Source organism: Fusarium redolens (assembly GCF_020744475.1).
Source record: "Fusarium redolens strain MPI-CAGE-AT-0023 chromosome Unknown BKA55scaffold_7, whole genome shotgun sequence".
Lineage (NCBI taxonomy): Eukaryota > Fungi > Ascomycota > Sordariomycetes > Hypocreales > Nectriaceae > Fusarium > Fusarium redolens.
Genome location: NW_025763670.1, coordinates 2018712 through 2033962, shown reverse-complemented (window position 1 = coordinate 2033962; position 15251 = coordinate 2018712). Strand labels below are relative to the sequence as shown.

Sequence of the window (15251 nt, the reverse complement as noted above, 5' to 3'; positions counted from 1 at the left end):
GAGGGAGCAGACAAGAGTTATATATCTTGTGCGTAGTTTATCCGGAGCGACTTTGCTGACTGTTCTCAAAGAGCTTGAATAAAAAAGTGAGGTCTATTCGAAAAGGTCCTCATATCGTTGTGCCTAAAAATCGCAAGCATGATACCGAATGAGCTTGACATCACGACAAACTTCATAAGATCGTATCAATATGGAGAATTCCGAGTAAATAATAAGACGAGTCTCCGACTCATCATCTATCCAACCCCTATATAAACTTCCTCATGAATCCATGTCCTCAAGATCACGGCGCTTCAGATAGAACAAAACTCCAATGCGTTACTCCAATAAGCAAATATATATATCATCTTTTCTTCCACTTTCCATTCATTTCAAATGGTGAGCATAAATCCTGCAATAGCTGCAATAGCGATAAAAGCGCTGCTGGTCTTTGACGCTGAGCTTTCTACCTCGATCTGCTCGCCGATGAAAGTAGGGTTATACTCGTTGGGCTCTCTCTCATCAAGAGTTCCGTTCCAGCAATAATTCGTGAAGCATTCCTGACACTTATCAGGAACAGTGGTGTTTGTACGGTCGAAACTTCTCGAGAGCATTGCGCAGCCAACGCAGACGGGCCAGTCCTTGTCGCGCGTGCCGTTAAGCATAGTAGCTACAGCGTAGCCGTTCTCGATGATGGCGGAGAGCTCGGAGGTGTTGATGCTCATCTGGAAGGTGGAGATGTTGGAGGAGTAGACGTAGGGGTAGTTGGGGATATAGACGATGAGGGGTGAGGGGTCGGTCATGTTGGTTGCGTTGCAGCCGAAGAAGGTTGGGCGGGTGTTGAGGCCCAGGTTGAGGAATGTGTTCTTGCCGGGGACGGAGGGGAATGATGAGCCCTCTGAGATGTTGGTCAGAGAGCGCTCGTAGGTGGCGATGGGAGATGCTCCGTCGGGCCAACCGTAGTCGGTGTCGGCGGAGGAGTCGAATGAGAAGACGACATCGACCTCACGATCTTTTCGGATGTGAGGATAGTAAGGAATATTCTGGAGGTCTTCACCACCATCGACGAGAGTAAGTCGCTCAGATTCAGCGCTCAGGTTATTCTCGTCGTTCCAGCCCTTGAAGGGGTTAGGAGTCCAGTCAGCAATGTCGTTGTTGTCAGAGCCAATAGCTTTGAGAACAGATGACACAGCTTCAACAGCGATATCGGGAACACCATCGGGGACGTAGTTGTTGCCATCTTCGTTAAGATACAGAACGATCTGGTTGAAGAGACTGCTAGAAGTTCCCATGACGAAACCGGCGTTGTCGAAACCAGCAATGCAGGACTTGTCCTTGGGTAGCTTGCCGTTATCGAACTCTGAACCGACGTACTTGAGAGGAACGAAGCCCTGAAGAACGGGATCGTAGGAACCAAGCTCCCAGGGAGTGAACTCGAAATTGGTCGCGTTGAGACTGATAATGGTTTCGTTGGGCGCACGGCCATCCGCAACGATGATGGGCATAGGAGCCTTGCCCTCAGAGAAGTCAGGATCGTCTGCGATGGAAGACCATGTATATGCAGGACCACCATCCGTAGCATTAATAAGTTGGTACGACAGCATGCGGCCCCAGTAATCAGTAAGAGATCGTTCATAACCGGCATCCTTCTTATCGGAAACGGCGTCAAAAATCGTGTTGTAATACTGGAGAAGAGAGTAATTCTCAGGGCCCTCGAGGATCGAATTCTCCAGCTGCCAAATTCCGGGGTAGTTTACGCTTTCCTGGACAGATGTAAAGTTGTTCATCATCAAACTGCCCACAAGCCATCCACCACCGGAAAGACCTGAAAGATATGTCGCACTTTGTAGAAGACCACCGAGATTTCCATCCTTGTCGCTTCCATCGGAACGAATATCCCAAGCTGCCAGCGCACCAGCACCGCAAAGCATAGCACGATAGCCACCTCCAGAGATAGCAATACCAATATTTGGAAGCGCAGTAGGATCCGTCTCAGCATCCTTGAGATACTCTTCGCTGTCGAAACCGGGAATCGCTAGACGCTTCAAGAGGGTTCGGATAGGGGAGATGGTTTCGTTACGACGCTTCGGGATCCAATCGCGCTCCATGCTCGAGATGGAAGAGCCATTTCGAATCGTCGGTCGTGTGCTCGGACAATCGACTTTGGAGGGGACGTAGCCATCGGGGGCTTGAGGCGTGCCTCGTTTTGATACTGATCGGGGAGAGAAATCTGAATTGGAGATGGCGACAAAAGCATCGTCGACTGCGATTGGATCACGTTAGCTCCGATCCCCGACCCAGAGATCTGGGTAAGAAAATGCATGCGATCACGCCACACCAGCTTCCATGCGCTCAAAGACAGTTGTGAAGCAATACGCACGCTCGCGATGAGTGTCGACTTACTCGAAGGTGCAGCAGCGACGGGATTCAGTGCGGCGCTAGCAGCCAGCAAAAGGGCGAGGCCCGAAGAAATGGCCATGGCAGCGGCCTGGGCAGATAAATGAGCGATAAGAATACGGAAACTATTCACAGCTTCGGAAGGAATGGAAGCGAACAATTAGAATTGCTGCTGTGCTGTATCGAATTGGTGATCGAATCGGCGAAAGGGTGGTCCAAAATGGGATCAATGCGAAAGAATAAAAAATTGAGATATACAAATAAGAAGAAACTGGCCCCGAAAAGAAGAAATGAAGAAAAAGAAAAGGGAATAAAGAAAAACCAAGAAACACGAGGTCGAGTGTGATGGGTATAAGGTATGTAGAAGAAAGGAAAGGAAAGGATTCAGTGTGGGGTGGCCAGTTTAATTGGCAGTATCCGTATCGTCAACGGTTTCTTGATCCGTGCTTTGCGTTCAGCCAAGGGTATTGATTGAAATAGAGCAAGAGAAAAAAGGTTATGGTTCGTATAGATATTTAAGAGTAATAGTTAAGCTTGTCTCTCAATTCCTTCAGTCATCAATCAGCCAAGGGCCACCATTTTCTTACAGGCGTTGCCCTTCTCTCCCTCTGCCTCACTGCCAAGAATCCGCCCAGCCCTGCGCCGCCTCTCTGAGCTGTATCGGTCTGATGCAATGACACAGGCCGTGTGTGATTCTGTGCTCTGTTCTATTTAGAGTTGCTCCGCGGAACGGAGGAGGATTGTGGCGAACAATCCATTGTGAGGACCGGTCATCAATGATAATTGTTTGAATAATCATGTTTCAAGGTCAACTCGCGTATGATATTCCCGTTGCCCTTGTATCGCGTTCAATACATGTGACATGAATGACCTCTTTGTTTAAGTTACTACCCACTACCCGCTAATATCCCCTGCATCACCCAGCCACTAACAAGCCTCAAAACCGTTCCAGGAACACCCGCTGCATGACTTCAACAAGTCCAACCGCGCGCCGAGTCAAACAATGACCTCACCTCAGACTCCTATTGTCGTAGCAAATATTATTTGAGTACGGAGTAGGTAAGCAAAGATCATCAAGGGCTGAGTATTGAGATCCACGGAACAAAAGATCCCAATGACATTACAATGGAGTATCAAATAACTGAAGTTAGCTGATCATGGGTCATCAAAATATCCCGATCCACAAGGACTCGGGATGTTTGAGGAAAACCCCTGGCGGCGAAATTAAAGGGAACCCGCCCAGCTCAAACCGCCGTTGCTAATCTCAGAGCCAAGACGGCTTGGCGGCTCTCTTCTGATGCTTCTTCACATGGAATTTGATCACAAGAGCGCTTAGATACTCGTATTGTTTTGGAGCTGTCCTCGCTAAGATGAATCCATTGTTCTGCCACGTATCTGAGCCACTTGTCAGCTGTTGTGGACCGTCGACAAGATCTTCTTGTTCAGTCATGCACTGCCATCTGTCAGCGCACAGTGAATCCTTCTTAGATCACCGTTGCCTCTGGAAAGGGCAGTTGCTCAAGCTGAGTGGCTGAATCCATGTCTGCGGACCGCCCATGGCTTCACCACTCGGCCGATCCGGAGTTTTGTAGGATTCATGCCGCTTACTGCTGCGCGCCATCTTACTGCAATTGGCTGCGATTTTCAGCCCTAAGCCTGTCATCATTTTGTTCCATCTCGTGGTGAAAGCTCAGCCCAAGCAGCTCAAGAACAGAGAGCTATAATTGTATCTGTGTTACGGAGTACGGATCATGGAGTAAGACACCCAACAAGAAGCTGATGACTTGCCTCCTCTGGTATTTGTTTAAAGTTTCCTCTTAAGCTTATTGTAGCCTCAATCTTGCTCTTCTCGAAGCATTTCGAATTATCATCGAACCCCAAGAGTGCTAAATCTGCTCATGACTTCATTATTATCCAAACGTATGGGTATCAAATAATCGCACACATATGCATCCATATGCATACATGTCTCATCAACTGCCTAATCGGCATACTCATCCCCACCAGGTTCTCGTCCAAAAGGATGATTGAACTTTAGTAGGCCAGTCAAGCCACCCACCCAAGGATCATCATCCTCAGTCCTGATCATACATGGTACACCGCCATGCCACTCCTCTCCTGGTCCAGCGCGTCCAACAAATTCGCCTTCTACCCGAATCTCAGTCCCTGGCGACACGCCCGCACACCTCTTGCCATCAATACTAAGGTCAAGCTCACGGCCACGATTCTTGCGACTCATTCGTAATGTGACTTTGGTGTCTAGCGGGAGCACCAGGGACCGGAAACTTAGGCTGCAAGGACTGATGGGCGTAATGAGGAGAGATTTGACAAGTGGATGAACAATTGGGCCTCCTGCACTTAGACTGTATGCTGTTGAGCCTGTGGGGGTGCTGATCAAGATACCATCAGCAGTGGTCTCCGTAAGAAAGTGACCATTCTGGTAGATATCAATAATAGCCAGGTGAGGATGAGATCCCCGATGCACCGAGATCTCGTTGATAGCTCTCAGTGATGGTGATGGCTCATGAGGTACCGCTAGAGCCTTTGCCCCCGTCTTCGCCTCGCTCGACAAAGTATCTGACAACCAATGATTGATATTGTTACCAGACGGATCAAACACATCAGCCTTGATGCGATGACGAAGTAGCACCTTCGATGCTCGTTGGGCTCCCATACTTTTACCCTTATGCCTTTCCCACGCTGTGTATGACACTGGACTTATCTTGTCCCAATCACCTCGAGGGTAGTTGGCCTCACGGGTAGCAACGTCACTACCACTCATAAACGTCTCCCTCCAAGCTTTTTTGTACTCTCTGAAATCCCATTCGCCGAGGAAACCCAGTGTTCCCATGTTGAACGACAAGATCGGAGGAACAGAACCATGGAGCTTGTAGAGACTCGCAGCTCGTAGGACAGTACCGTCTCCTCCGAAAGTTGCAATGATGTCAATCTTGTCTGCCATATTGGATCGAGAGTCTGAAGCATAAATGGGGAAATCGAGGCGATCTTTCAGTGATTGGGCGATACGTGGCTCGAACACGAGGTTGACTTCTGGGTATTCATTATGGAGATAGGTCGAGAATTTGACAACAGCGTCGACAACGGCATCTGAGTATAGCTTGTGGATGATAAGGAGGTTTCGAGGAGGTTTGGGCCAGTTCAGCGATAGAAGAGACGACCCGGGCTTTGTGCTTTGGAGATAGCGTGGGCTTATTCTATTCGGGAGTTCTGCGATGCTGCGAATCTCGGACGTTTGACGGGTGGAGGTTGTTGATAGAAGATGACATGTTTGTGGAGCTAGAGTGAACGTCGATGACCGAGTCAGAAAGCGCCATGTTGATAGTTGATTACTATTGGGCCTCAAGAGGGTCAGGCCTCTTAAGAGGGACCTTCTAGACATGGTACAAGGAATTCGGCATGGCATGTGAAAGAAAAGAAACCGTTGAGGCTGATTAAATTTGACTACAGATGACGCCGAAGACGGGAGCTACTCTCATGCCCCATGCGGCTTTGCGACGGCTTTGGCAGAATGCAATGAGGAGCTAGAGGTGGGCTTATCTTCACCGCCTTCCTGTTCCAACATTCGATCTCAGAACGAAAATAAGAGATTTTCGCTGCAAGGGACCGTATCACAGTGTCAAGACCCTGAAGATTGACTCAAACTTTAAAGACTCAAGTGTAAAGCCCCCTGATCAGCTGAAATCTGTGTATGACTTGTCGAAGTGTCTTATCTTTTTCGCGATAGCTGCAGATCCAACAGCTTTATGCCAAGTGATCTCATATTCGTAGCTTCTCATTGGCCAAATCTGATCGGCATCTCGAAATCACCGTGCACCGTCTTTAGGCGTCATAGGACCTCCGCCCTCCGACGCATCCGCCTGATGTCACCTGCACTAACAGCTAACCACGCAGGCACGTCAAAGCAATAAGGCAAACCCGAGCTGAGCTAGACCTTGGACCTTTGACCTTGAATCACATGCACAATGTCTCGCAGCCTCGTCAGATTTCTTCATCTTGAGCTTCGGTAGACCGAGTCTCTCTCTCGTTATTTTTACGCCACGAGGCTGGTGGTTTGGTTTCTGTCTCTAACTGTGTAGACTGTGCCACGCGACCCCTCGCATTCTCTTAGCTCGAACGGCGTGAACAAGGCAGACACGAGATATAACAGTCCGGAGGGCACCTCTTCGTTTATTCAGTTTGATCGACGTGATACCTCGTAAAGAACACACAACGATATCTGATAGACAACACAAACGAGCATAGACGCCGCCATGGCTGACACCAAAACCGATGGCCCGCCGGAGACAGTGATCCCTTCGCCGGAGCTACTTGCTGGTCTCGCAGAGAAGTCTTTGGCAGAAAAGCAGAACCCCAAGCCAAAGGAAGAGCATCCTTCGGGGAAAGAAAGCTATGGAACTCTGATGCAGGTTGTGCGCGGCTCGTTGTTCGCCCTGTACTTCAACTCATGTTGCATTATGTATGAACGAAGAGCCTCTTATCAGGTACAGGCAACTAACATGATGGTAGCATTTTTCTTACCCAGCTTATCGGCGCTCCCTTGTACTTCGTCAATCGTGACTGGTACTACGCTTACATGGCTATGACGAAGCAATCCTTTTGTCTTACGACAACTCTCATGACCCAAATCTTTGGCCCGACTACCATCCGAATCAGCGGTGACGAGTCGGTAGCCGGCCAGATCAAGTTACGGCCCGATGGAGGAGTTCAGTTTGAGTTCCCTGAGCGTTTGGTGATGATTGCCAATCACCAAGTATGGAGATGTGCCTTTCGGAAATTTGATAGAAACTAATCCTTGCGCAGATCTATACAGACTGGCTTTATCTCTGGTGGATTGCTTACGCTAATTCTCCCGGTATGCATGGCCACGTCTACATCATTCTCAAGGAATCTCTCAAGCATATCCCCCTTATTGGTTGGGGAATGCGCTTCTATGGATTCATCTTCATGTCACGAAAGATGGCCTCCGATCAGCCCCGCCTCGCCTACCGTCTCAACAAGCTCAAGCAACGCAAGATCGACCCTAATGGAAAGTCGTATATGGACCCCATGTGGCTGCTCTTGTTCCCTGAAGGCACGAATCTTTCCAATAATGGACGTAGAAAGTCGGCTGGGTGGGCTGCCAAAAACGACCTCAAGGATCCAGACCATGTCATGCTTCCACGAAGTACTGGTATGTTCTTTTGTTTGAATGAGCTCAAGGGAAGCATCGACTATGTCTACGACTGCACGGTCGCATATGAGGGAATTCCGTAAGTTGTAACCTGAAGCCCCGTTACACAGCATTGTAAATGTCGACTGACCGACGCATCTAGCCGAGGTGGATTCGGCGAGGAGTTTTTTGGTCTGGCGAGCACTTACTTTCAAGGTCGCCCTCCTAAATCGGTCAACTTCCACTGGCGCCGCTTCAAAGTCAGCGATATGCCTCTTCACGACCAGAAGGCCTTTGAGCTCTGGTTGCGTGAGGAGTGGTATAAGAAGGATGCACTCATGGAAGAGTACCTGACGACCGGTCGGTTCCCTCGTATGGCTGGTAGCAAGGTCGACTACATCGAAACCGAGGTCAAGACTCGGCAGCCTTGGGAGATTCTTCAGATCTTTACGGTCGTTGGTACCGCTGCATTAATCTGGCACAACATCAAGAAGTCCTTCTCGACTGTGTCATCCGCGTTTCGTTGGACCTGAGCCGAGGTTCGGTCAGGAACAAGCAAATAAGATTATAGGACTCGGTGCTTTGCCGCCGCAGGTAAAGTGAATTGGAGGATTGCATGAATGTTGAAGGTTGCACAAATCCTTCGAAATGAATAGACAGGGTACGAGACGGGATACTGAAGGTGTGGACGGGACGTTCTGGCTTGGATTTGATCTTTCTGGTATTGTTTACGGCGTGGATGAGATACCGAGGCGCAAACTGGTCTGGGACGGTACATACGAGAGAATGACATGATGAGATGACGCGTGTAAGGCTTCGGGCAGTGTCCGAGATAGCGACATTCTTGATGATTCAGGTAGAGTATGGTATAGGAAGAATTGGCAAAGCGTTGAATGACACATTTTGACTACTGGAATCTAGAACTATGTAAGGATAGGATAGCACTGGATATGCTCGGTGCGTGCCGATAGCCAAGCCAACAACCCGCAAGAATTACCACAAAAAGAAATCACTGCTTTAACCATGCTAGCCATGGATATTGTCCGTGTGTCTGCTCTACTGCAAGCCCTCGACGGTGACAGCTCAGTGATCAGTCCAGGTCAAAACAACCATAAATTAGCGCGGCGGAAAGCGCCCAAAGAGAAGCTAGGAATTCAGGTTTGGAACTTAAGCTTGACCTCTAGAGTCGAAATTGGAGAGAAGCCTCGGCATCCAAGGTCGCTCTTTGAGCCGTTATTGGTTCGGGACGTGAGAGTTGATGCGGGGGTGGGGGAGAACGCGGGGGAAGATTGAGTAGCGTTGAATCGAGTGTGTCTCGAAGGGAAGATCGAGAGGAGAATATTAAGGTGCTGTTTTAGGTATTGGCAACGCATTTAGATTGGTTTGATAGACACGATTTACTGTATCTAGTCTAATTGAAAAGGAGGTGTGGCTTGCGGTAGGGAGGGGAGCCTTATTGGTGTAAGTGAGAGACCGATAGTCCGACCTCTTGTGTTTCCTAACAATACTGCAATAGTAGGACAGCATATCTATGTATACCAGATGAGTTACGTTGGCCACTCGTCAATACTACATAATAATGCAAACAATGGATCCATTGCCAATGCTCGCTTCGAGGCTCAACCCATGCAACACACAAGGCGCTGGGGTAACGATCAAATTCAACAATCAAAGATGGCACTTTAATTCCCAAATTTCTCCGTTATTTCTCGAGGCAAGGGAGCCTGTAAAACTCAATCACACTTGACCTGAAAACGGGCTACCGCACAAACAGCCAAGACCGTACTATGCAAGCCCTCTCCCATCTCTTAATCTTCTTGTCCTGCTGATGATACATACAAGCACTGGGGACCCTCAATGACAAGCCCTCCATCGCATCTCGCCCCAAAACAGGCAATCCTCCGGGCGTAGCAGCTTTTTATACCACGATACCTAGCCTACCTACCCCGCAAAGTGTCTCCCATGTCCACACCCCAGATTTCCTGGTGGAGCAGCGACGGTAGATCTTGCGGGGGAACTGGCGCGTTGGATAGTAAACGAGTCGAACGAGCTCTAATTCTGTAGTGTTCCAAAGGCCAAGACCAAGGGGTGTGTAAACGTTTGGGCTTTTATGACTCTGCTTGGCATTGACCGCCACCCGAGGTTCGGTAGGATTGGTTCGATATCGAGATGTATGACCCGGGGGGGAGGGGGGAGAGAAAAAGTGTATATATAGGAGGGCGATGATCGTGGACGAAATGACAGAATAAACTGGAGACAAAGAACAGCAAGAAACAGAAAAGACTCGGCGGTAAAGACAAGCAGAGAATAGCTTGCATCTTCGTGGAACCTGAACCTGATTTCTCCATTTTACACTGTCAAATCCACCTTTTTTCTCTCCTTCTCAAAAGGGGGCCACTGCCCAGCACTTTTTCTCCTCTTAGAAACTGTGTAACAGGACTCTTTTCATCTTTCCTCCTCTTTTCCCCCCCGCCCCACTCAACTTGACTTCATCACCACCTTAAGATTTCTGACCACGCAACCATGGATCGAACAACTGCTGGTGACGACGGCGTCGAGAAGCAGGCCGAGTTCAATCATCTTGATCAGGCACCCAGCAAGGTCAGCTCTGAGATCGATCACGACCATGGCTTCACGCAGGAAGAGCAGCGCAGCATCATTCGACGAATTGATCGTCGACTTGTCGTGACTGTTGGTGCTATGTATTGTGTTTCGCTTATGGATCGAACCAATATGAGTGCTGCCAACATTGCGGGCATGAGTGCTGAGCTTCAACTCACTGGCTTCCGATACGTAAGTCTTTCTCTTTGTTTGAGCTTGAGTTCGACTGACAATCATGGTAGAACATTGCCAATTTGGTCTTCTTCATCCCCTACGTCATCTTCCAGCCACCGTCGACTATCCTCATTCGCAAAGTCGGTCCTCGTATTCATCTGGCCCTCATCACTATGATGTGGGGTGCTGTCATGGTTGGTATGGGATTCGTCAAGAAGTTCCCTCAGCTTGCAGCTCTCAGAGCGGTTCTTGGTTTCTTCGAGGCTGGTTTCTTCCCCAGCTGTGTCTATCTTCTCAGCACATGGTACACACGATGTGAGTCTCTTCACTGCTTCAAGTTGATCAGCACTAACAGAAAATCAAAGATGAGGTTGGAAAGCGATACTCTGTCTTCTATCTTCTCGGTTGTGTCGCTTCTGCTTTCTCCGGTATTCTCGCCTACGGTGTACGTCTCACCCCGAATCCATTTCTCACTCTTACTTACATACTATAGCTCATGCAACTCAACGGTCGCGAGAACCTTACCGGCTGGCGCTGGATTTTCATCATCGAAGGTACTCTCACCATCGCCCTTGGTATTGCTGGATACTGGCTCCTCGTCGACTTTCCCGATTCCAAGCGCAAGACATGGTCGTTCCTCGGTAGCCGCGAGCGCCAATGGGTCGTCGATCGTATCCGCCGTGATCGTGGCGATACTGAGGTTCCTCCCTTTCAGTTCAGCAAGTTCATTCGAGGTGGTGCCGACTGGAAGGTTTGGGCCTATGCTATGATCTTCTTCGATACCACCACCATCAGCTACGCCCTTGCTTACACTCTGCCTATCATCCTCGTCGGAAACATGGGTTTCAGCGTCGGAGCAGCTCAGTGTCTCGTTGCGCCTCCTTATGCCTTTGCTGGTATCGTCATGTTCGCGACTGCCTGGGTCGGCGACAAGTATCACGTCCGAGGCCCTATGATCCTCTTCAACATGCTTCTCTGCCTCATCGGACTTCCCATTATGGGCTGGGCTGAGAGTGCCAACGTCCGCTACTTTGGTGTCTTCCTCGTCACTGCCGGTGCCAACAGCAACATCCCAACTGCCATGTCTTTCCAGGCCAACAACATCCGCGGTCAGTGGAAGCGAGCTTTCTGCAGCGCTACTCTCGTTGGCTTTGGTGGTTTTGGCGGTATTGCGGGCAGTCTGGTGTTCCGCGAGAAGGACAAGCTCACGGGGTACAAGCCTGGCATGTGGGCTTGCATCGCCTGCTGTCTCGTCACTGTCATCCTCGTCTGTCTCTGTGACTTTGACTTCAAGAGGCAGAATGCCAAGGCTGACCGAGGTGAGAAGGTGCTAGAGGCCCATGATGTGAGTAAGCCCCCTTCTGCTGACATGACAACATCACTGACAAATTCTAGGAGGGCGCTTCTTCCGACTTCCGCTATACTTACTAAGATGGATGAATGAATGAATGAATGTCAAATGCCAGGATGAGGTTGTTCTGTCGCTATGTATTTGTTTCAGTCTAGCCTAATAACGTCCATTGTTCACATCTCTTTCTTAACCTGGCCAATCTCACACTCATCTTGGTGACATGTTCGCAAGAGACAAAGCTCTTCTTGTCACATCAGAGATTGTTCGTCCTCCCAAGTCATAATCTGGATAGTGTTACTCTTTGATAACGCCGTGTCTCTTGTTCATGACCAGTGACCATCGCACAATGTGCACTCCCGCCCGAACACCTGGCCTCCCACCGCCTTCGAACAAAGGAGTTGTTCCCATTCACCATTTTGCACAAAACCCCAGCTCTGCCCACCATGACGTTACTGCCATACTAGAACATATTGTTCTTCATCGCGACCATGGGTCATCCTGAATACGCCGTCCCAGTATACCTGGGTATTCTTACCGTGCTGCTTGTACTGTGGCTTTTGCTTCCTGTTGTGTTTATTATGTTGTTGGTGGTTAAAAGCCGCCTTGAGAGGAGGGAGGCGGATTGGTTGGAGGAGGGTTTGTTGGTTCCTGGGGATGAGATGCAGATGAACTATGAGACGTTCCTGCAGGTGCGGGCTTGAACATTGGAGGTTGATGTGATTACACCTGGTAAAACTACTGACGCTTAGGTCAAAGCTTCAAACAACTGTTGATCAGTTGGAACAAATTACTGCAAGACTATTGATTAGTCTACTGTAAGTCATCTATATATATAAATTGCAATTCTACCATTTACATCATGAACAGAACCATCGCAACACCGAACACAGCACTCAACATCGAGGCGTGAACACCACTAGCCGCATTCCCATCTCCTCCTGTGCTTCCGCCCTTGCCCTTCGCCTCACCCTGCTCAGCATCCTCACTGCTAGTCGCATTCGTCTCAACCACACGCTCCTCTAACTTGGGGTCAAGAGGGTTGTGCGCATCAAGATACCCAATGAGCACTTCATCTTGCGAATCAAGAGTAGCCAGGTTCTTCGCATCGATGCTGAAGAAGTTATCGCCACCTCCAGCAAGGAAATCAAGCGTGACAATGCGATACTTTGTCTTATCCTCGAAAGCTTCACCGTTGAGAGTTGCGTTGACGAGCTTGGAGCCGTTCTTGTTGTCGGGGTTGTACTCGATCTTAAGACCCTTGGAAACCTGGAACCACGATGTGATTTCTTTTTTGTTCTTTTGGTTAACACCCGTTACTGCACCTTCGAAAACTTCCTTGAGCTCAGAGCCAGTGAAAGTGAGCTCCACGATGGCGTTACCGAAGGGGAACGAAGTCAGGACTTCACCGCGAGTAATGTTTCCCTCGTCGATGGTAGCGCGAACTCCGCCGGCGTTAATGAAGGCAAAAGCGGGCTTGTCTTCGTCGTTGCGGCTTTGGTTAAGACGGTACTCGAGCATTGCGTCTGCCATGACTTGGCCGAGAAGACAATCTCCCTGCTGACACGTTGACTGGTCAAGTTCAGCCTTTGTGTTTCCGACAACCTCAGCCGCGAAAGCTTCAAAAGGGCCGCGCCACGCTTTAATTGTCTTGTTGAGAGCCTTATCCATCTCGGTCTGGTTGGTGAGATGGATAGGAGCACCGTGGTATTCGAGGGCTTTGCCGTCTTTGTCGAAGGTCAGATCGATGGAGCCGAGATACTCACCCCATCGGTAGGCAGTGACAATAAAGACTTCATCTCCATTGATGTCCTTGACTATTGTGGGATAATCGCCCTCTGCCTTTTCCATGTCGCCGAGAAGAGTGTGGCTGTGACCGCCGATGATAAGGGACAAACCCTCTGTCTTTGCAGCAAGCTCCTTGTCGACATCGTAGCCAATGTGGGTGAGGGCGACAATGCGGTTGATGTCGGTCTTGTTTCGAATCTCCCAGATAGACTTTTGTACTTCAGTGATAGGATCAAGGAAGGTAGTCTTGTTTCCGACACTCGAGATTCCAGGCGTGGTATCAGTCGTGACACCGATGACCGCCAGATCATGCTCCTTGAAGATCTGATAATTCTTGATCGTCTTGTTCAGTCCCTCGTATTCACTCTTGACATTGCACGAGACAACGGGGAACGTCAGGTTCTGGAGAAACTCGCCGAGCTCCTCATCACCGCCATCCCACTCATGGTTACCAAGTGTCATGGCATCAAACTTCAAGGTGTTGAGATTCTCGGCGATCTTAGACGGTCCGTAGAACGAGTAGAACAGCGTGCCTTGGAATTCATCGCCTGCGTTGAGCCAGAGGTTATCAGGGTGATCCTTTCGAAGCCCGTCGACTGTGTGCTTTATGCACGCGTAACCTCCAAAACAACCCTTCTTGGGATCCACGCAGTCAGTGCCCGACTTTGCGAATTCATCGAGATGGGCGTGAACATCGTTGACGTGAAAGAATGCTACATACATAAGTCAATTGAACCACTCAACAAGCAATTGATCACATACACATGTTATAGTGCCCATCATCGTCGACGAATCGCTTATTCAATCGCTTGCTGTACAGGACATCCTCAGCAGATACCAAGCCCGCCAAAGCGAGGGCACCCAGAGTAATTGACGACTTCATGATGTTGACCTACGCGCAAAGAAAAGGTGAACAATTCAACATCGTCAGAATTGGCTCGTCGCTCTCTTTATTTTGACAACGGCCACGGCCCCGGCCGATCAAGACTTGGGGTCGCGCAAAGGTTCCATGAGAGAGGATCGCCAAGACACACGTGGGCAACGTGAGTGGCCAGCCGAGGGAATATCTTCACTCAATCTCTTCTCCTTCCTTGTCAGCTATAGTGTAGCTATCGTGTTATCTATCACTATGTAGAAACGTGTGTAGATTGTCTGTATCAGCCAAGACGGAGTTCGCCATGATAAGAATAGGCTTGGACGGGTTTGTCCGACAGATGCTGATGGGCAAGGTTTTGCTTTATAGCGTCGGTCAAACGGTTTTGGAGCGGTAACTCGCCCGTCAACAAGAAGTTTAATTATCTGTCAATCAACCCATGTTATCGTTCTGAACATGCAATGTAATAAATGACAGGTGGGTTACATTTCTTTCTTTACAATCTGACTCATGCGACTCGTCGTCGTGGATCAATCATCATCTCGATCATCTGGGGCGACTTGCATAGTAGTTTTTAGTCTTTAAGCTTAAAAACCCCCATGGCAAACGCCGCCTTCGCCTCCGTCATTCGCAATGACAATCACTCGTTGCTTGTGCCAATTCGAATCGCCACGGGCTTTTCGGGCCTTTGATGAATTGCCCATTTCAGCGACCGAACATATCTTGCCAATTGGCTCCTCGATACACTTTCTTCCATCCATGCCACGCTCTGGGATTCAATATCGAGATGCCTGTTTTGGTCTAGTCTATATACTCCACAACATTGCTAGTTAATGCTGATCAAGCCAGTCAATGCGCTAAGTTGACTTGTGAGAGGAACGATATGTTGATTACTATGCTTTGTTGTTGAGGCAGCCTCT

General features: G+C 49.2%; 5 protein-coding genes across 5 annotated transcripts; 2 read left to right on the top strand and 3 right to left on the bottom strand.

The window, feature by feature from the left end:
* Positions 1-371: 371 nt before the first annotated feature.
* BKA55DRAFT_509897 (lysophospholipase catalytic domain-containing protein) lies at positions 372-2458 on the bottom strand (the record flags this gene model as incomplete). Its single annotated transcript, XM_046187553.1, has 2 exons — positions 372-2242; positions 2383-2458. 2 exons carry the CDS (start codon positions 2456-2458, stop codon positions 372-374), a joined length of 1947 nt encoding a protein of 648 aa, XP_046050413.1.
* A 1899-nt stretch (positions 2459-4357) lies between these two features.
* Positions 4358-5776, bottom strand: BKA55DRAFT_689669 (ATP-NAD kinase-like domain-containing protein; the record flags this gene model as incomplete). Its single annotated transcript, XM_046199378.1, has 1 exon — positions 4358-5776. The coding sequence occupies one exon, from the start codon at positions 5774-5776 to the stop codon at positions 4358-4360; it is 1419 nt and encodes a 472-aa protein (XP_046050412.1).
* An 871-nt stretch (positions 5777-6647) lies between these two features.
* On the top strand, positions 6648-8079 carry BKA55DRAFT_509663 (acyltransferase-domain-containing protein; the record flags this gene model as incomplete). Its single annotated transcript, XM_046187539.1, has 4 exons — positions 6648-6853; positions 6904-7147; positions 7198-7646; positions 7710-8079. 4 exons carry the CDS (start codon positions 6648-6650, stop codon positions 8077-8079), a joined length of 1269 nt encoding a protein of 422 aa, XP_046050411.1.
* Positions 8080-10069: 1990 nt separating this feature from the next.
* On the top strand, positions 10070-11752 carry BKA55DRAFT_689667 (major facilitator superfamily domain-containing protein; the record flags this gene model as incomplete). Its single annotated transcript, XM_046199377.1, has 5 exons — positions 10070-10339; positions 10390-10636; positions 10687-10766; positions 10815-11666; positions 11717-11752. 5 exons carry the CDS (start codon positions 10070-10072, stop codon positions 11750-11752), a joined length of 1485 nt encoding a protein of 494 aa, XP_046050410.1.
* Positions 11753-12524: 772 nt separating this feature from the next.
* On the bottom strand, positions 12525-14340 carry BKA55DRAFT_510533 (Metallo-dependent phosphatase-like protein; the record flags this gene model as incomplete). The annotated part of the gene is made up of 2 exons (XM_046187613.1): positions 12525-14170; positions 14220-14340. The coding sequence occupies 2 exons, from the start codon at positions 14338-14340 to the stop codon at positions 12525-12527; spliced, it is 1767 nt and encodes a 588-aa protein (XP_046050409.1).
* Positions 14341-15251: the final 911 nt, after the last annotated feature.